This window comes from Sycon ciliatum, chromosome 4, assembly GCF_964019385.1.
Source record: "Sycon ciliatum chromosome 4, ocSycCili1.1, whole genome shotgun sequence".
NCBI lineage: Eukaryota > Metazoa > Porifera > Calcarea > Leucosolenida > Sycettidae > Sycon > Sycon ciliatum.
The window spans coordinates 36,439,250-36,461,249 of record NC_088646.1 but is presented as its reverse complement, the minus strand read 5'-3'; the positions used below and the strand labels follow the sequence as shown (position 1 = coordinate 36,461,249).

The window sequence follows — 22,000 nt, the reverse complement described above, 5'->3', positions numbered from 1 at the left end:
AACTTCCTACGTAAATCTTTCTACCAATTTCCGTGGTAAAGGACTTTCCTACGTTGGATCTTCGTTTTGAATTTTTTTTCGCATTTTCCGGCTTTATCAATGGCAATGTTCAAGCATCACGAAACACAAGGTCCGCACAGTAGTTAGTGCGGGGCAGGTTCTGGTGCACTTTTTGACCTTTGACCTTTGGGCCAAATAAGGCACACTGTGTCGGTCGTGCTTGGTCTGGCCCCGGGACTCCCCCAGGGTTTGACCTTTGACCTTTAGGTTAAATAAGGCACACTGTGTCGGGCGCGCTTGGTCTGGCCCCGGGACTCCCCCAGGGTTTGACCTTTGGCCCTGCCATGCCATAAATGTCATCATGTTCTTTTCCGTGGCGTTTATTGCACCAGGGAGTAGTAAAATACGTACTACTCCCTGATTTGCACATCGTAGATGTGCAGTGAATGACATATTGCGCATGCGCGCATAAGTACGCGGAGCGTGCGACCTTTAGTGGTTTTGCGGAAAAGACGCAGTGCAACACAAGGTGTACTAGTACACGTGCCACTATACTAATGTGTGATAGCCGACCTCATATACGATGTACGGGGAGATTTTTCCTCAGTATGTTGTAGGCAGTGCTGGAGGTGACGTGACGATGGCGGAGCCAAGTGCAAAACGATCCAGGCAGCCCAGACAGCCCACCTCGAGTGCCGTGCGTGGTTTTTTGAAAAAGTTTTCTTTGCCAGGTTCAGGCACTGATCCTCTCGTCTTTTTCAGCAGCCATCATGACGAGCTCCGACAGGTTCTGCTCGAGGAGCTTCAGTCTCACCCTTTCAAGGTGGTTTTAGTTTTGAGGGTGGAGATGACACGAGAGTCGGCCACGGGTAGTACGTCTGCCGTCCCGTTTTTTAGAAGTAGACCGGCTCGGATCCTCAGCGAAGGGGACATTGATGGTGCAGTCAAGACGATGGTGGCGAGGATCACTGGTCTTATTGATAAGTGGATGCAGAACGGATCCAACTGGACCGTTTCTCGAGTGAGACAGCTGGATGTGTCGACAGCAAAGTACACTCCTCTTCGAGGTGAGTTTCTGTTCATCCGGCAATGTTTGTTCGAAGCCTGTCGAATTTCTTGTGGAAAGTTGTAGATGTATGTTTTGTACCAGATGTACAGTTTTTCGTGATTGTCGCGAGGGTGTAGTTGTGATGTGGTGTTACTCTGAGCAAAGCCTTCGGTGTATTTTTGTGGTGTTCTGTAGGTGGTGCAGCTGCTATCCCGCCGAAATTAGAAAAAAAGAAGGCCATCATTAACGTAAAGAACAACGATGACAGGTGTTTGATGTGGGCGTTGTTGTCAGCGCTGCACCCCGTCGAACAGAATGCTGAGCGTGCATCCAAGTACACCCAGTATCTTGAGGAGCTGCGGTTCGACGGTGTAATGTTCCCTGCAACGCTCCGTGATGTATCCAAAGTGGAGATACAGAATGGTCTTGCAATCAATGTGTTTGGGTACGAGGGGAATCTGTACCCACTCTATCTCAGCGAGCGACAGGAGACTCCCATCAACCTCCTTCTTCATGACAACCACTTCACATGGATAAAAAACTTCAGTCGTGCATGCGAGAATAAGAACAGACATGCCACACACTATTGCTTCCGATGCCTCTCCGCACACAAAACAGCAGACTCCCTGCAGCATCACAGCGAGAGATGTCAGGTGATGAAGCCTGTGCCAGTAGTCATGCCCACAGCAAAGGACAGCATCCTCAAATATACAAATTTGAAGCACAGGATGGTAGCTCCATATATCATTTACGCTGATACGGAGGCCATCATGGAGCCGATGGAGGAACAGCATGGCAGCAGCACTGTACGCACAGCCCGTCATGTACCATGCAGCATCAGGTATGTTTTGTTGTTGGTGTTGTTTTTGACTAATGTTTGCTGTACTCATGCCTGCACAGTGCTTCCTGTTATTCCTTCTTGTCTTGTTCTCCCCTAATTGTGTTCGTGTTGTAGTATGTGCATTTTGTGTGATTCCATTTTTTCAAAAAAATCACTCATTCTTACTTTCCTTCTTCTTTTATGCTCTTGTAGATATGCTGCCATCCGATCCAACGGTGAAGTCCGTGGCGAGTTTGACGACTGCAGTGAGAATGCCATTCACAACTTTTTCGACAGTCTCAAAGAGTTGGAAGGCAGTATCCAGGAGGATTTGGCTGATATCAAGCCAATTCACATGACGGCAGAACTGGAGCTTGAGTTTCAGAACGCAGTCAACTGCTGGATATGTGATGAAGTACTTGGAGAAGATCGTGTTCGTGATCATGATCATCTCACTGGTAAGTATTATAATTTTTTGTTTATTTTTGTTGTTTTGCAGTTGTGTGTAGATATGCGCATGATGTGTATAGTGCATTTTCATGTCTTTGTAGCTGTTTGCATCTGTGTGTTATCATGGTGTATTGAATTGTATTGTCTGTGGTATCACCTTCACTGTAGATGTTTACTATGTTTGTGTATTCCCCTCTTTCTGAATATCTGCACAGGCAACTACCGTGGTGCTGCACACTACCAGTGTAATATTCAGCTAAGTATCTACCCAGATCGCCAGATCATTCCGGTTGTGTTTCACAACCTGAAAGGGTACGATGCTCACCACCTCATCGCCCACATTGGTATGACCGAGGTTGAAGAGGTGGAGTACGAGGACTCTAACCAGCGTAAGCGGATTAAGAAGGTTGGTGAGATCAGTGTCATCGCCAACAACATGGAGAAATATATTTCATTCAAGTGGCGTCAGTACCGCTTCATCGACTCCATGGCCTTCTTGAACTCCTCTCTTGACTCGTTGGTGAGCAACACCCCGGAAGATGCGCTCAAGCTTACTCGTACATTGGCCCATCATGACCTTCTCCTGCGTAAGGGTGTCTACCCCTACGAGTACATGGACTCCTTTGCTCGGTTTGATGAGACACAGCTGCCACCTAAATCAGCATTTGAGTCTAGTTTGACTGGAGAAGGTATCAGTGATGCCGACTATGCCCATGCTCAGAACGTATGGCAGGTAAGCAGCTTGTGCCTTCTGTATTGTGCTCTACTTATGACTTTGAATGCTTTTGTGATGTGCTCTACTCATTTTTTTTTGTACTCATTGCTCTCTATCTGTGGATGCTTGTGTGCATGTGTGTATGGATGCTTGCGTGTGTGTGTGTGTGCGTTGTTTTTTTGTTTTTCGTTTTGCAGACATTTGAGTGCAGTACAATGGAGGCCTATCATGACCTCTATTTGCAAACAGATGTCTATCTTCTAGCAGATGTCTTTGAGCATTTCCGCAAGACGGCATACAAGACGTATGGGTTGGATCCAGCCCATTACCTTACTCTCCCAGGTATGTTCATCAGTCTTTGTTGTTGTCCAATGTATTCTCTCCTTTAGATGGTGTTCTCTGTTAGTATTCTTGTGCTTTCTTGTCGGTGTATTTATATACTTTTTGCATGGTGTATTGACTTTCGTGTTTGTGTTCTGGTGTGTTGTATGGTGTTATGTAGGATATGCATGGGATGCTCTACTACGGTTCACCCAGATTGAACTGCAGCTGCTCACGGATGTAGACATGCATCTGTTTGTCGAAGCCGGTCTACGTGGGGGCATCTCAATGGCGTCGCAGCGGTACGGCAAGGCCAACAACCCAACGATGGATCAGTACAATTCTGCCGAGCCCACATCATACCTGCTATACCTTGACGCCAACAACCTGTATGGCTGGGCTATGTGCCAGAGTATGCCGACATCCGAGTTTGCCTGGTGTGACAAGAACCTGTCCGAGATACTGGCACACCCTGTAGATTCGAGCACTGGGTTCATTGTGGAGTGTGATCTTGAGGTACCCTCTTCGCTGCACCACTACTTCAATGATTATCCACTCGCACCGGAAGTGATGAGAACATTCTCAGATAAGCTATCACCATACCAACAAGCACTTGTGGAGGAGCTCAAAGTGTCAGCCGTAGATGGAGTCAAGTTGACACCCAGTCTCCTACCCAAGTCCAAATATGTGTTACACTACCGTACACTGCAGCTGTATTCGCGTCTGGGCATGGTGGTGACCGCTGTTCACAAGGTGTTGGGATTTCAGCAGAGTGCCTGGATGGCTCCCTACATCAATCTGAACACTGCACTTCGCACGAGGGCTACAACCGACTTTGAGAAGAGCTTTTACAAGGTAAATGCAACCGTTGTGTGCAGTCTTGTATGTTGTTGTTGGTTGTTGTTGTTGTTGTTGTTGTTTTTGTTGTTGTTTTTGTCGCATGTATGGTGCAAGTGTGACGTGGAGTATGCTAATTGAAAAATATGCTGATGTGAAGGAATGGCATGATATGATTCTCATGTGTCATGTTTGCCTGTTTGTGTGCTGCAGCTGATGAACAACTCAGTCTTTGGCAAGACGATGGAGAACGTTCGTAATCGAATACGCATCGATCTCTTGCGAGAAGAAAGTGAGGAGCAGGTACTGAGGGCAGTGAGCAAGCCTACATATGTGCGGCACGACATTTTCCCGAACGGGCTTGTCGGAATAGAAAAGCAGCACACTGAGATCAAGCTCAACAAGCCGGTCTATGTGGGTATGTCGATACTAGACCTGTCAAAGGTGCACATGTACTCCTTCTACTACGATGTGCTGAAGGAGCAGTACGGTAGCAGAATCCGGCTGTTGTACACCGACACCGACTCTGTTATTGTGCACATAACCACCGGTGATGTTTATGCAGAGATGGATCTGTCTCTGTATGACACCAGCAACTTTCCCACTGACCATCCTCAGTACACTTCTGTCAATAAGAAAGTGGTTGGCAAATTCAAAGATGAGCTTGGTGGGAAATCCATGGTGGAGTTTGTAGGTCTAAGATCGAAGATGTACTCCTACATCGGGCAGGAATCGGCCAAACGGGCCAAGGGTGTGCGGAAGGCAGTCCTGGCAAATACCATCACCCACGAGGACTATGTAGATGCACTGCTCAGTCATCGTGTGTCTTCCAGGCCTATGACGGGTCTCCGATCACATAGCCACGCAGTGTATGAGGAGGTAACCACCAAGGTGGCATTGTCTCCATTCGACTGCAAGCGGTACATACTGGATGATGGCATGGCCACACTTGCATATGGTCACAAGGACATTTAATGGACAGGACCCCACATTGAACATGTTTCATCATTTTCATACAAAACTCCCCGCCGTTCTTCTGTCATTAATTCCTCCTATCTTGGCGTGTGGGGCCGGTTCCAACAATATACATTTTTGTTAAATATTTCAGGCTTGTGCCTCAATCATATTGCAGGATATAGTGCATCGTGCGGTATAATAATCTTCATCGTATCATCAAATATTACCCTACACACTTTGGTTTGCAGTGTGTGCACAGCATAGTCCATATATCATCAAATTGATCAAGTTCAGTAACTGCGGGCATATATTTCCCTAGCTTGAGAAAATGCTTATATACTTGCGTAAATTTATGCTCACAATGATGACATTAAAATAAGATTAACTCTGCCACACATTATATTACCAGACACTGGTGTTGTTGTTGTCGTCATCGTTGTTGTTGTTGTTGTTGTTGGCTGTTGTCGGTTGTTGATGGTTGTTGTTGGTTGTTGTTGTTGGTTGTTGTTGTTGGTTGTTGTTGTTGGTTGTTGTTGGTTGTTGTTTGTTGTTGTTATTGTTGGTTGTTGTTGTTGGTTGTTGTTGTTGGTTGTTGTTGTTGGTTGTTGTTGGTTGTTGTTGGTTGTTATTGGTTGTTGTTGTTTGTTGTTGGTTGTTGTTGGTTGTTGTTGGTTGTTGTTGTTGGTTGTTGTTTGTTGTTGGTTGTTGTTGGTTGTTGTTGTTGGTTGTTGTTGGTTGTTGTCGGTTGTTGTTGGTTGTTGTTGGCTGTTGTTGTTGGTTGTTGTTGTTGGTTGCTGTTGTTGGTTGCTGTTGTTGGTTGTTGTTGGTTGTTGTTAGTTGTTGTTGTTTGTTGTTAGTTGTTGTTAGTTGTTGTTGTTTGTTGTTGGTTGTTGTTGGTTGTTGTTGTTGGTTGTTGTTGGTTGTTGGTTGTTGTTGGTTGTTGTTGGTTGTTGTTGGTTGTTGTTGTTGGTTGTTGTCGGTTGTTGTCGGTTGTTGTTGGTTGTTGTTGTCGGTTGTTGTCGGTTGTTGTTGGTTGTTGTTGTTGGCTGTTGTTGCTGGTTGTTGTTGTTGGTTGTTGTTGTTGGTTGCTGTTGTTGGTTGCTGTTGTTGGTTGTTGTCGGTTGTTGTTGGTTGTTGTTGGTTGTTGTTGTTTGTTGTTGGTTGTTGTTGGTTGTTGGTTGTTGTTGGTTGTTGTTGTTTGTTGTCCCATGGGACAATGAAACTACAAAGGAAAGTGGCTACTGACGAGGCACCTGTGACCACGCCAATGCCTGAAACTGATGAAGCTGAGGAACGGAGGATCCTTGAGTTGGCCCTTAGCCGACTTGAGCGTGATTAACAGCAGTGTTTACACTCCTCAGCAAATCCCATCAAATCGGAGCACATGTTGACGGGACCTTAGAGTTGGCACTGCTCAGTAATGGCAAAATATTTTAAATGGCCGCCAAGACCTTTCTCAATAGGCGGAAGAGTCACCTGTATGCAATACGTTGTATATGTCATGTGTGTGTATTGTATATGCATTGGGCTCGAGTAACTCAACAGCATTCGCTCAGTAACACTCAACACTTCCACCATCAAATGGGAATACACGTGTTGAAGCAAGCTTAGAATGAGCGTTACTTGGTAATAACAGAATGAACCCGATGACCTACATGTACGTAAACAGGTGGCTAAATCACTGGTACACAAACGCATTCGGCATGAGATAAGCATTTACTCACTCATCAACTGTAATATGTTCCATGCGGTCGCCAGGTGTGTGTCTCTGCTAGGTAAATGGACGGGATAAGGTATTATGTTCAGTTCATGTTCGAGTCCGTTGTAGTTTTGACAGAGATCGAGATGTCACGCTGGTTGCTGAATTTGATGACGGCAACTCAAACCAATAGTGGTCAGGAAGTTGGTCCACGAGCTGCTGTTGTCCAACGGAACGGTGATAGTGACGAAGATGAAGCAGAAGAAAGTGTTAAATTTGTTCTCAGGAAGAGGAAGAGAGTGACGACATCACCCTTGCTCCTACCTGTCATGTTGAATCCAGGATTTCTGGGTTTTGTAGGATCGTTGCCACGCTGGTGCTGGTGCCGTCAACGGCACCAGCACAGCCAGGTAGGTGGCACAGAGATTTAAAGCCGGAGACGACGTCAGCTACATTGAGCTGGTCTTGGGGAAAGACAATGAACTTAGGGGCAAGTTGCCGGGATGCAGATACACACGCTTGCACGATGTTGTGGACTGTAGAAGTACCAATGCGATGCTCTTTTGCCAACTGCTGGAATTCCTCGGCATGAGCCATCCATTGGAGGAATATTGCAAGACGTTTTTTCCCAGAGATCACTTGCGCAAGTGCGTCGTCTGACAATCAATGGTATCTTTGACCAAATCGTGCACAGCAAGAAATGTGCATTTGGTCACTCGAAACTTTTCGATGAACCTCTCATCTTCGACACCTTGGAAGTCTTGTCCAAGTCTACTCCATGTCCCCAAGATCTCTTTTTCCCAAACACCATCGTCGTCGCCGTCGGCTCATGCTGATGGCGACGATGATGGTGTTTGGGAAAAAGAGATCTTGGGGACATGGAGTAGACTTGGACAAGACTTCCAAGGTGTCGAAGATGAGAGGTTCATCGAAAAGTTTCGAGTGACCAAATGCACATTTCTTGCTGTGCACGATTTGGTCAAAGATACCATTGATTGTCAGACGACGCACTTGCGCAAGTGATCTCTGGGAAAAAACGTCTTGCAATATTCCTCCAATGGATGGCTCATGCCGAGGAATTCCAGCAGTTGGCAAAAGAGCATCGCATTGGTACTTCTACAGTCCACAACATCGTGCAAGCGTGTGTATCTGCATCCCGGCAACTTGCCCCTAAGTTCATTGTCTTTCCCCAAGACCAGCTCAATGTAGCTGACGTCGTCTCCGGCTTTAAATCTCTGTGCCACCTACCTGGCTGTGCTGGTGCCGTTGACGGCACCAGCACCAGCGTGGCAACGATCCTACAAAACCCAGAAATCCTGGATTCAACATGACAGGTAGGAGCAAGGGTGATGTCGTCACTCTCTTCCTCTTCCTGAGAACAAATTTAACACTTTCTTCTGCTTCATCTTCGTCACTATCACCGTTCCGTTGGACAACAGCAGCTCGTGGACCAACTTCCTGACCACTATTGGTTTGAGTTGCCGTCATCAAATTCAGCAACCAGCGTGACATCTCGATCTCTGTCAAAACTACAACGGACTCGAACATGAACTGAACATAATACCTTATCCCGTCCATTTACCTAGCAGAGACACACACCTGGCGACCGCATGGAACATATTACAGTTGATGAGTGAGTAAATGCTTATCTCATGCCGAATGCGTTTGTGTACCAGTGATTTAGCCACCTGTTTACGTACATGTAGGTCATCGGGTTCATTCTGTTATTACCAAGTAACGCTCATTCTAAGCTTGCTTCAACACGTGTATTCCCATTTGATGGTGGAAGTGTTGAGTGTTACTGAGCGAATGCTGTTGAGTTACTCGAGCCCAATGCATATACAATACACACACATGACATATACAACGTATTGCATACAGGTGACTCTTCCGCCTATTGAGAAAGGTCTTGGCGGCCATTTAAAATATTTTGCCATTACTGAGCAGTGCCAACTCTAAGGTCCCGTCAACATGTGCTCCGATTTGATGGGATTTGCTGAGGAGTGTAAACACTGCTGTTAATCACGCTCAAGTCGGCTAAGGGCCAACTCAAGGATCCTCCGTTCCTCAGCTTCATCAGTTTCAGGCATTGGCGTGGTCACAGGTGCCTCGTCAGTAGCCACTTTCCTTTGTAGTTTCATTGTCCCATGGGACAACAAACAACAACAACCAACAACAACCAACAACCAACAACAACCAACAACAAACAACAACAACCAACAACAACCAACAACAACCGACAACAACCAACAACAGCAACCAACAACAGCAACCAACAACAACAACCAACAACAACAACCAGCAACAACAGCCAACAACAACAACCAACAACAACCGACAACAACCGACAACAACAACCAACAACAACCGACAACAACCGACAACAACCAACAACAACAACCAACAACAACCAACAACAACCAACAACAACCAACAACCAACAACAACCAACAACAACAACCAACAACAACCAACAACAAACAACAACAACTAACAACAACTAACAACAAACAACAACAACTAACAACAACCAACAACAACCAACAACAGCAACCAACAACAGCAACCAACAACAACAACCAACAACAACAGCCAACAACAACCAACAACAACCGACAACAACCAACAACAACCAACAACAACAACCAACAACAACCAACAACAAACAACAACCAACAACAACAACCAACAACAACCAACAACAACCAACAACAAACAACAACAACCAATAACAACCAACAACAACCAACAACAACCAACAACAACAACCAACAACAACAACCAACAACAACAACCAACAATAACAACAACAAACAACAACCAACAACAACCAACAACAACAACCAACAACAACAACCAACAACAACAACCAACAGCAACAACCAACAACAACAACCAACAACAACAACCAACAACAACAACCAACAACAACCATCAACAACCGACAACAGCCAACAACAACAACAACAACAACGATGACGACAACAACAACACCAGTGTCTGGTAATATAATGTGTGGCAGAGTTAATCTTATTTTAATGTCATCATTGTGAGCATAAATTTACGCAAGTATATAAGCATTTTCTCAAGCTAGGGAAATATATGCCCGCAGTTACTGAACTTGATCAATTTGATGATATATGGACTATGCTGTGCACACACTGCAAACCAAAGTGTGTAGGGTAATATTTGATGATACGATGAAGATTATTATACCGCACGATGCACTATATCCTGCAATATGATTGAGGCACAAGCCTGAAATATTTAACAAAAATGTATATTGTTGGAACCGGCCCCACACGCCAAGATAGGAGGAATTAATGACAGAAGAACGGCGGGGAGTTTTGTATGAAAATGATGAAACATGTTCAATGTGGGGTCCTGTCCATTAAATGTCCTTGTGACCATATGCAAGTGTGGCCATGCCATCATCCAGTATGTACCGCTTGCAGTCGAATGGAGACAATGCCACCTTGGTGGTTACCTCCTCATACACTGCGTGGCTATGTGATCGGAGACCCGTCATAGGCCTGGAAGACACACGATGACTGAGCAGTGCATCTACATAGTCCTCGTGGGTGATGGTATTTGCCAGGACTGCCTTCCGCACACCCTTGGCCCGTTTGGCCGATTCCTGCCCGATGTAGGAGTACATCTTCGATCTTAGACCTACAAACTCCACCATGGATTTCCCACCAAGCTCATCTTTGAATTTGCCAACCACTTTCTTATTGACAGAAGTGTACTGAGGATGGTCAGTGGGAAAGTTGCTGGTGTCATACAGAGACAGATCCATCTCTGCATAAACATCACCGGTGGTTATGTGCACAATAACAGAGTCGGTGTCGGTGTACAACAGCCGGATTCTGCTACCGTACTGCTCCTTCAGCACATCGTAGTAGAAGGAGTACATGTGCACCTTTGACAGGTCTAGTATCGACATACCCACATAGACCGGCTTGTTGAGCTTGATCTCAGTGTGCTGCTTTTCTATTCCGACAAGCCCGTTCGGGAAAATGTCGTGCCGCACATATGTAGGCTTGCTCACTGCCCTCAGTACCTGCTCCTCACTTTCTTCTCGCAAGAGATCGATGCGTATTCGATTACGAACGTTCTCCATCGTCTTGCCAAAGACTGAGTTGTTCATCAGCTGCAGCACACAAACAGGCAAACATGACACATGAGAATCATATCATGCCATTCCTTCACATCAGCATATTTTTCAATTAGCATACTCCACGTCACACTTGCACCATACATGCGACAAAAACAACAACAAAAACAACAACAACAACAACAACAACCAACAACAACATACAAGACTGCACACAACGGTTGCATTTACCTTGTAAAAGCTCTTCTCAAAGTCGGTTGTAGCCCTCGTGCGAAGTGCAGTGTTCAGATTGATGTAGGGAGCCATCCAGGCACTCTGCTGAAATCCCAACACCTTGTGAACAGCGGTCACCACCATGCCCAGACGCGAATACAGCTGCAGTGTACGGTAGTGTAACACATATTTGGACTTGGGTAGGAGACTGGGTGTCAACTTGACTCCATCTACGGCTGACACTTTGAGCTCCTCCACAAGTGCTTGTTGGTATGGTGATAGCTTATCTGAGAATGTTCTCATCACTTCCGGTGCGAGTGGATAATCATTGAAGTAGTGGTGCAGCGAAGAGGGTACCTCAAGATCACACTCCACAATGAACCCAGTGCTCGAATCTACAGGGTGTGCCAGTATCTCGGACAGGTTCTTGTCACACCAGGCAAACTCGGATGTCGGCATACTCTGGCACATAGCCCAGCCATACAGGTTGTTGGCGTCAAGGTATAGCAGGTATGATGTGGGCTCGGCAGAATTGTACTGATCCATCGTTGGGTTGTTGGCCTTGCCGTACCGCTGCGACGCCATTGAGATGCCCCCACGTAGACCGGCTTCGACAAACAGATGCATGTCTACATCCGTGAGCAGCTGCAGTTCAATCTGGGTGAACCGTAGTAGAGCATCCCATGCATATCCTACATAACACCATACAACACACCAGAACACAAACACGAAAGTCAATACACCATGCAAAAAGTATATAAATACACCGACAAGAAAGCACAAGAATACTAACAGAGAACACCATCTAAAGGAGAGAATACATTGGACAACAACAAAGACTGATGAACATACCTGGGAGAGTAAGGTAATGGGCTGGATCCAACCCATACGTCTTGTATGCCGTCTTGCGGAAATGCTCAAAGACATCTGCTAGAAGATAGACATCTGTTTGCAAATAGAGGTCATGATAGGCCTCCATTGTACTGCACTCAAATGTCTGCAAAACGAAAAACAAAAAAACAACGCACACACACACACACGCAAGCATCCATACACACATGCACACAAGCATCCACAGATAGAGAGCAATGAGTACAAAAAAAAATGAGTAGAGCACATCACAAAAGCATTCAAAGTCATAAGTAGAGCACAATACAGAAGGCACAAGCTGCTTACCTGCCATACGTTCTGAGCATGGGCATAGTCGGCATCACTGATACCTTCTCCAGTCAAACTAGACTCAAATGCTGATTTAGGTGGCAGCTGTGTCTCATCAAACCGAGCAAAGGAGTCCATGTACTCGTAGGGGTAGACACCCTTACGCAGGAGAAGGTCATGATGGGCCAATGTACGAGTAAGCTTGAGCGCATCTTCCGGGGTGTTGCTCACCAACGAGTCAAGAGAGGAGTTCAAGAAGGCCATGGAGTCGATGAAGCGGTACTGACGCCACTTGAATGAAATATATTTCTCCATGTTGTTGGCGATGACACTGATCTCACCAACCTTCTTAATCCGCTTACGCTGGTTAGAGTCCTCGTACTCCACCTCTTCAACCTCGGTCATACCAATGTGGGCGATGAGGTGGTGAGCATCGTACCCTTTCAGGTTGTGAAACACAACCGGAATGATCTGGCGATCTGGGTAGATACTTAGCTGAATATTACACTGGTAGTGTGCAGCACCACGGTAGTTGCCTGTGCAGATATTCAGAAAGAGGGGAATACACAAACATAGTAAACATCTACAGTGAAGGTGATACCACAGACAATACAATTCAATACACCATGATAACACACAGATGCAAACAGCTACAAAGACATGAAAATGCACTATACACATCATGCGCATATCTACACACAACTGCAAAACAACAAAAATAAACAAAAAATTATAATACTTACCAGTGAGATGATCATGATCACGAACACGATCTTCTCCAAGTACTTCATCACATATCCAGCAGTTGACTGCGTTCTGAAACTCAAGCTCCAGTTCTGCCGTCAGGTGAATTGGCTTGATATCAGCCAAATCCTCCTGGATACTGCCTTCCAACTCTTTGAGACTGTCGAAAAAGTTGTGAATGGCATTCTCACTGCAGTCGTCAAACTCGCCACGGACTTCACCGTTGGATCGGATGGCAGCATATCTACAAGAGCATAAAAGAAGAAGGAAAGTAAGAATGAGTGATTTTTTTGAAAAAATGGAATCACACAAAATGCACATACTACAACACGAACACAATTAGGGGAGAACAAGACAAGAAGGAATAACAGGAAGCACTGTGCAGGCATGAGTACAGCAAACATTAGTCAAAAACAACACCAACAACAAAACATACCTGATGCTGCATGGTACATGACGGGCTGTGCGTACAGTGCTGCTGCCATGCTGTTCCTCCATCGGCTCCATGATGGCCTCCGTATCAGCGTAAATGATATATGGAGCTACCATCCTGTGCTTCAAATTTGTATATTTGAGGATGCTGTCCTTTGCTGTGGGCATGACTACTGGCACAGGCTTCATCACCTGACATCTCTCGCTGTGATGCTGCAGGGAGTCTGCTGTTTTGTGTGCGGAGAGGCATCGGAAGCAATAGTGTGTGGCATGTCTGTTCTTATTCTCGCATGCACGACTGAAGTTTTTTATCCATGTGAAGTGGTTGTCATGAAGAAGGAGGTTGATGGGAGTCTCCTGTCGCTCGCTGAGATAGAGTGGGTACAGATTCCCCTCGTACCCAAACACATTGATTGCAAGACCATTCTGTATCTCCACTTTGGATACATCACGGAGCGTTGCAGGGAACATTACACCGTCGAACCGCAGCTCCTCAAGATACTGGGTGTACTTGGATGCACGCTCAGCATTCTGTTCGACGGGGTGCAGCGCTGACAACAACGCCCACATCAAACACCTGTCATCGTTGTTCTTTACGTTAATGATGGCCTTCTTTTTTTCTAATTTCGGCGGGATAGCAGCTGCACCACCTACAGAACACCACAAAAATACACCGAAGGCTTTGCTCAGAGTAACACCACATCACAACTACACCCTCGCGACAATCACGAAAAACTGTACATCTGGTACAAAACATACATCTACAACTTTCCACAAGAAATTCGACAGGCTTCGAACAAACATTGCCGGATGAACAGAAACTCACCTCGAAGAGGAGTGTACTTTGCTGTCGACACATCCAGCTGTCTCACTCGAGAAACGGTCCAGTTGGATCCGTTCTGCATCCACTTATCAATAAGACCAGTGATCCTCGCCACCATCGTCTTGACTGCACCATCAATGTCCCCTTCGCTGAGGATCCGAGCCGGTCTACTTCTAAAAAACGGGACGGCAGACGTACTACCCGTGGCCGACTCTCGTGTCATCTCCACCCTCAAAACTAAAACCACCTTGAAAGGGTGAGACTGAAGCTCCTCGAGCAGAACCTGTCGGAGCTCGTCATGATGGCTGCTGAAAAAGACGAGAGGATCAGTGCCTGAACCTGGCAAAGAAAACTTTTTCAAAAAACCACGCACGGCACTCGAGGTGGGCTGTCTGGGCTGCCTGGATCGTTTTGCACTTGGCTCCGCCATCGTCACGTCACCTCCAGCACTGCCTACAACATACTGAGGAAAAATCTCCCCGTACATCGTATATGAGGTCGGCTATCACACATTAGTATAGTGGCACGTGTACTAGTACACCTTGTGTTGCACTGCGTCTTTTCCGCAAAACCACTAAAGGTCGCACGCTCCGCGTACTTATGCGCGCATGCGCAATATGTCATTCACTGCACATCTACGATGTGCAAATCAGGGAGTAGTACGTATTTTACTACTCCCTGGTGCAATAAACGCCACGGAAAAGAACATGATGACATTTATGGCATGGCAGGGCCAAAGGTCAAACCCTGGGGGAGTCCCGGGGCCAGACCAAGCGCGCCCGACACAGTGTGCCTTATTTAACCTAAAGGTCAAAGGTCAAACCCTGGGGGAGTCCCGGGGCCAGACCAAGCACGACCGACACAGTGTGCCTTATTTGGCCCAAAGGTCAAAGGTCAAAAAGTGCACCAGAACCTGCCCCGCACTAACTACTCCGCACCACATCGAAAGTGGTTGAAGCGATTTCGATTCGTATTGCATGCAGTGCGCGCATGCCTCTCAGCTGCCCACAGTGTTAACCGCTAAATGCTGTTTCAGCTGGCAGCAAGACCTATCCAGACATTCGCAATACTTGTTGGAATCCAACTCCCGTTTTCTGGTCCCCTTGCCCATCTGAGCAGTCATGCTGCTAATAGTACGTAGGGGTGAAATGAACGAACGAAAGTTTGAATATTCGTTTGAAAAATTTGAAAACGAACGAACGAACTCGCAAGATTGATAAACGAACACAGCAAGCAAGCATAAAGATCGCTTGTGACTAGATCACGAAGGAGCCGCGGAGGTTGGGAGATCACGCTGATCCACTGCGTCTGCCTTGCTGATCACTTGAAGCAAGTTGAAGGAGTTGTCGCGTCGGAACAAATTTTCCTGAAATATTTCTGTGTGTCCGTTTGAGATTGATTTGTACTCGTAGTGAAAGGAGTCGAGTCGCTTGTGACATCTGTTCCTGAAATCAAACGTTCACTCGTTGCAATGATGTCAAAACTTTCGAGCCTTTCATCGCGGTCCGGAGTTGGAGCGGAATTTGATAAAGTGGTCGGGAAACACAAAGTCCTTTTCTCAATTTCAAAAAGGTTCTATCACGCAACAGAGTGACGACGAGCAATCTTCGTACCCACCTCAAGAAGTACCATTTCTCCTGATCTGACGACCTGAGCTAGCGATGAGAAGAAAACTCTCGTCCGGACGATGGTGATGGACTTTGCAGCTAAGCTAGCTGCAAAACCCTGTGATTCAGCGCAGGCTGGCGTGATGAAAAAATATTTCTGTTCTCGCAGTGTATCATGCGGTCAATGAGCATTCTCACTTTCTCAGTGATTCTGGTCTCTGGCTCTATAGCTAGCTTACATGTAGGTGTACATGCATGATCACAGTGTTTGTTTAGCATCACACCGTCAATACTGAACTGTGGCCAGCCAAGTACAAAGAACGACTGTACTGACAGTCTGTGTGGTCTTCAAAAAAATACATCCATGAACTACATAATGGAGAATGTTCGTTCGAGTTCGTTCGTTAGTGTGAGAGTTCGTTGGTATTCAAAATTCGATGTTCGATTCACCCCTAAATAGTAGTAGTGGGTGTTAAGGTGGGTGGGGGGGGGGGGGGGGTGAGTATGTGTATATATGTGTGTGTGTGTGTGTGTGTTATTTGCCCAACTGTTTTTATAATGCTTGTGTGTCGATGTGTTCACTTGTCTAGTAATCAATTGCACTGTGCCGGAATTTGCTAATGCCACTACGAACAACATATACATCAGGTATGGTGAAGCATTGGTCTACACATGCAGTAAGGGCACAGCACCCCCAAGCAGGACTCCAGCGATCTGTAAAGCAGACGGCACGTTAAGCTCAATGCCCAAATGTGAATGTAAGTTAGTTTGTGTGTTGAATTGCAGTGGAGAGGGAAAAAATGGCCCGGTATCAGCAAGAATCGACCTTCGGGTGAAAATATTTTTGCAGAAAAAGTCATTTTCTGCCACCGCAAAAAAACTCTTGCTTTGCTGTGCACATCTAAAGAAAAATTGGTTGATTGCGACAATGAAAGCATTTGATCGTCCTACTTGTACTAGTGTAGTAGGAGCGTTGGCTCACTATGGCCAACTGCCGTCCATCTCTGCCAGAAGTCATTGGACTTCCTAGGTAGGAATCATCGCGTCTGGTAGAGAACACCGACAGTCCTCACGAGATGTTTTTTTGTCGACGCCCAATTCTTATTTAGCGACGAAAAAAATTCAACTTGGTTTAAGCGCTTCGCCAAAGGAGATCTCTGCTGGTGAAAGTACTTTCTGACATCTGGAAATCCTCGTAGGGCCCTTCTGATTTTAGTACAACTCCGCTGGGGGAAAATACTCAACGAGGAGAAACTAGTGAGGCGACGGCAACAGAGGCAGTTGCACTGAAATGTCCTGGATCAACTCAAGTATGGACGAAAGAGCGCTGCCGCTAGTGATATGATGTTGCGCCCGGGACTCCGTGAGGCCGAACATGAAAACCCCAGGACGGGGCAAGAGATGAACAGTACTTGTGATTAATGAGCTATGAACTCTTTGCCCTCAGTGCTGCAATCAAGGCGCACTGATGCGCATGCTGGAAGTTTCCCACAGAGCTCAAATTTCAATGAGGTGCAGGAAGAACAATGATGGACTACCTCTAAATCGTGCATGAGATGAAGTCACGGTGTGGTGTTAGAATGTTGTGCCTGTGTCATATTCCCTATGGGATGCACAGACTGGGACTCAAGGTGTAGTTATAGCCACCCTCCCTCCTGTTCTTGACTTCTGCGGCTTATCAACAGACTTGGGATGGTGTTAAGGGGGCAGCCTACCCATTAATTTCATATGGCATTCAATTGACCGTAACTTTGGTGTTTCTCAATGGATTTGAGTGAAATTTTGACCACACACTCCTGCCACTATGCTGGCCCTCAGGACATGATTTACAAGCTCTTGCGCCTCACTGACAGGCTTTCCAGGCCGGAAAAACTCAAATTTCCGGCATAGTGCCACGGTGTGTGAGCCACCCAGGAGCCAAACAAATGCATTTACAATTTTTTCACATTTTCGTGCTCATTCTGTTCGTGCGCGGGACTCAAACCTAGAACAAGTCCAGAAGCAGCCATAGGTGATGGGGTAGGGCCCCTCAACGAGGCCCTGGAATCTGTCACAACGGAACGAGTGGGCGTTGTCACACACACTCCCACAGACCCAAGTCAATTTTTGAATTTCTTTAGGTTTAGCACGTGCTACGAGGTCGTACCTTTGATACAACATCCAGTGCTGGGACCTCCACAGCAAGCCATTTCCACAGCGCTGCACACCAAATCCAGGATACCCTCAGAAACCGGCAAAGACTACCACTCACGTTTCACTACTGCCTAGTACTGAATCCTACCTGACTTCTTGACACGGCTCAAACTTGCCAAAGTCACTAAATCAACGTCAACTACAATAATCAAGCCACATATCTGCAACGTCACGAGGGTGCTGGCAAAAGTGCAGCCCAATATGTGGCTCAAAAACCTGATTTTTTGGACTTGGAGCAAATTTCTGCACACTTTCACGTGTTTCCATGATACGACAAGTTGCGCACGGTCTGCTCACATTCAAATACAGTGCTGCCAACAAATGACAGCGTGCAACAAAAAAATCTTTCCTTGCAAGAGCACATTTTCGGCCATAACTCTTGAACGGCCGGTCAGATCGGGACACAATTTTCAGAGAATTTGCAGCTATTCATGCTCTTTCAACTGACGTAGCTCTCAATATGAATTTACAAATTCGATTTTTCAGCGAATTTTTGGGTAGTCTGCCACCTTAAAGCAGTTTCCATTGCCGTCTGCAGTGATGGGGATCAAGGCCATCCATGCTCTATGCCAGAAGTTGTGCGAGAGTTGTTTTACAACAAAAACTGGATGGCTGATGTATTACACTGTCTTTTGTAACACATAGTACTAGTATTGCGATGTGGAAAACGCTGTGATAAATTGTTGTATTTTCTGATATGTACCTATACTTGTTTGAGAAGCTTCTGTGTCATCAATATTTATTGCTTTGTTCCGTCTAATACGATACCATGTGAACACTAGAAAGCAATATTGATAGATGACAAAAGCAGAAAAGTCATTTTGTAAAAAATCACCCTAAGGCGAGACCAAAAAAATAGAGATTCCTGGGCCTTCCCGCACCAAAATTGAGCCAAAGCCAATTTTTTTGGGGAACAGTTCACACATGTACAGTACTGATCATGTGAGTATATCTGTGACATGGAGTCACACAAACCCGAGCATGTACGACTCCCTGATGCACAGATCAGGGCCATCGTTGGCCGAAATATAGAAAAATTGAACTTGTAAACCGCGTACCTGTTGTCTGTAAAAAAATTGAATACAAATTACCGGAAAATGCTGCAAAAAAGTTCAACATGGCATGCACACATAGTCATGTATATACATGTACATGGGAACCGAAATAAAAAATAAAATCCGCCCGCCCGCACCAATTTCACATGGGTCCTGCCCGGGAATCTCGATTTTATTTTGGTCTCGCCTAAGGTCCATTTTTGCTGATACTGGGCCAAATAGAGAAAATAGAGAAAGATAGCAAGAGGATGGAAAGATACAGAGATAGAGAGGAAGGGAGATAGAAAGAGAAAGTGGGGACGTTTTCCTCTTAATATGTATAATAATCCGCATGTCGTAAGAGCCGGGAGCAAGGGCAACTTCCTACGTAAGTCTCTCTACCAATTTCCATGGCAAAGCACTTCCCTACGTTTGATCTTCTTTTTGACATTTTCCACATTTTCCGGCTTTATGAATGGCAACGTTCAAGCATCGCGAAAAACAAGGTTCACACCACATCGAAAGTGAAAGAAGCAGTTTCGATTCGTGTCGCATGCAGTGGGCGCATGCCCGTCAGCTGTCCACAGCGTTAACAACTAAATGCCGTTTCAGCTGGCAGCAAGACCTATCCAGACATTCGCAGTCCTTGTTGGAATCCAACTTCCGTTTTCTGGTCCCCTTTTCATAGGGGGACACTTGCCCATGTGGACAGTCATGCTGTTAATAGTAGTAGTGGTAGTGTGTGTGTGTGTGTGTGTGTGTGCGCGTGTGTTATTAGCACAACTGTTTTTATAATGCTTGCGTGTCGATGTGTTTGCTTGTCTAGTAATCAATTGCACTGTGCCGGCAATTGCTAACGGCACCACCAGCAGACATTACGTCATGTATGGTGAGGCAGTGGTATCAGGGCCTGCTCTAGAAATTCAGCACAGCCCGGTCAGAGTGTACCTGGCGCATGCAGGCCAGCCAGGTCAAGCCGGGTCAGATCATGCGGCAGAAAAACAACCAAAGAGCCTGCTCAAAACGCAGGAAAAGAGAAAGGCGAATTTATTACCGGAAATCGTTTAGAGAACAAGGCGAACTATCAAAGTCTGCAAATGTAGAAGGTAAACGACATTACGTGAAGAATGCAAAGCAGTTCCATTGGATTCTGGTTTAACAATTTGAAAAAAAGGAATTCTGTTTTCTAATTAGTGCTAGTACTAGTAGTAGGACGAACATGTTCACATAATAGAGCACTGGGGGGGGGGGGGGGGGGGGGGTGCCTGCAGCACCCAGGAGCCGAGCAGCATGGCGATAATTCGAAGCAGTGAGTTCTTACCTTTCAACCACGCATCGCGACCAAATCCACCGCCGCTCGTGTTCCCGGAACACGAGCGGCGGTGGATTTCCAAAGTTTGGAAATGCGTATGACATGGATAGACTGGCATGCTCGTAGTCCAGCCAGGGTCGACCTTTCTTCCAAAAGTCTTGGAAAGCGTGAGTTCTTTTTCTCTTCGCTGCGAGCTCCATCGTCCAAATCACCAGTCGGATGAAAACTTGCAACTGTGTCAAAAGCTATAGCCAAAGTAATTAGTTACGCTTTTGACTGCCTGCCCCACCGACTTCCTGCTCGCCGCTGGCCAGATTGCGCTGGAACCAGTTGACCCCAGTTGACCCTAGCCGATTCTGTCGCTTGTAAAGTAACGTTAGTTGTAGATTGTATACTTGTAGTGTGTACGGTTGCGCTAGATTTGCAACAGATGGGGTCCGCGAGTCGTAAAATACCGGTATTTTAGGAATCCATTGTCAGTCTGAGACATTTTTTTCAGCCGGGTGAGACTGGACCCGGTGTTATCTGTTCAGCCAGGTCGTGCAGTTCCCCAGCCGGGCGCGTGACCCGGCTGACCCGGCTCTCTAGCAGGCCCTGGGTATACACATGCAATACTTTTACAGTACCGCCAAGCGGGAATCGAGCTATCTGTCAGGCAGATGGCTCGTTAAGCCCAGTGCCCCATTGTGAATGTAAGTTGGTTCGTGAGTTGATTTCCAGCCTCCGTGTGACAGTCGAAATGTGTTTACCGTGACCGGTATTTGTCACTCTTGCTATGCCAGGAATGCGTACATCCACTGTGAGTGCATGCATGCTTTCTCCCTTGTACATTTAGAATCCACTAAAGATGTGAGTGATGCCGGTCTTTGGCCATCTGAAAAAGGTATACCTTCCACCATTGCTGTTTCCAGGGTTGCTGCACTTTGCTTTAGTGCTTTGATTTGTTTCAAAAATCACTACTTCAAGTTCAATAATTAAAAAAATATTCGATTAGAATTGCGAGCTAGCAGAGAGTATTGGTTTTAACAACTGATTTCACTTCCAGAGGCGTCATGGTGTGCTAGTATGTTACAGTGTGGATGTGTGACTGTGCTTGCCGTAGGGGATCAGTTAACTTTGTGTATGCATGTGGACGATGTGGTTGCTTGAAGTTGATAGTAAAAAAACACGTTAAATCTATTGTTTGAACCGAGGATTGTCAGCCTACCCCCTCGCCTCCTGGCCCATTATATTGTTGAATTCAAACAACAGCCGACGGAGCGAATCGAGTTTAGTGGCAGATCTTCAATCATTCGAGTGAGAGTCGAGAGAGAGTTGAAAAGAGAGGCAACGCAATATAAAGGGCCTGGGTAGCTATGGCAAACATGGGCGCGCAAGTTCATTGTTTAAACAGCTGGGGTGGCCAAGTCTATCCTGGCGCAGGAAGATCGCCTGCCTTATGGAATTCTTCCATTTGGTCACCACCCAACCAGAACTTTTTGAAGCAGCGGGATACTGCCCCACGCGTAGTCGCCGCCGCC

At 46.1% G+C, this 22,000-nt stretch overlaps 2 protein-coding genes across 3 annotated transcripts; one reads left to right on the top strand and one right to left on the bottom strand.

The window, feature by feature from the left end:
* Window positions 1-200: 200 nt before the first annotated feature.
* On the top strand, window positions 201-5,548 carry LOC135815953 (uncharacterized). 2 transcript variants are annotated; one of them, XM_065329305.1, is made up of 7 exons: window positions 201-1,067; window positions 1,244-1,889; window positions 2,082-2,326; window positions 2,534-3,051; window positions 3,231-3,375; window positions 3,536-4,209; window positions 4,405-5,548. In XM_065329305.1, exons 1-7 carry the CDS (start codon window positions 584-586, stop codon window positions 5,164-5,166), a joined length of 3,474 nt encoding a protein of 1,157 aa, XP_065185377.1. In that variant the 5' UTR covers window positions 201-583; the 3' UTR covers window positions 5,167-5,548. The 2 variants fall into 2 exon arrangements, with proteins under 2 accessions (XP_065185377.1, XP_065185378.1); XM_065329306.1 differs by lacking the exon at window positions 201-1,067 and having other exon boundaries at window positions 1,728-1,889; window positions 2,111-2,326.
* A 4,308-nt stretch (window positions 5,549-9,856) lies between these two features.
* On the bottom strand, window positions 9,857-15,247 carry LOC135813541 (uncharacterized). The gene is made up of 7 exons (XM_065326633.1): window positions 14,338-15,247; window positions 13,516-14,161; window positions 13,079-13,323; window positions 12,354-12,871; window positions 12,030-12,174; window positions 11,196-11,869; window positions 9,857-11,000 (listed from the first exon to the last, which is right to left on the bottom strand). The coding sequence occupies exons 1-7, from the start codon at window positions 14,819-14,821 to the stop codon at window positions 10,239-10,241; spliced, it is 3,474 nt and encodes a 1,157-aa protein (XP_065182705.1). The 5' UTR covers window positions 14,822-15,247; the 3' UTR covers window positions 9,857-10,238.
* Between the last annotated feature and the right edge of the window lie 6,753 nt (window positions 15,248-22,000).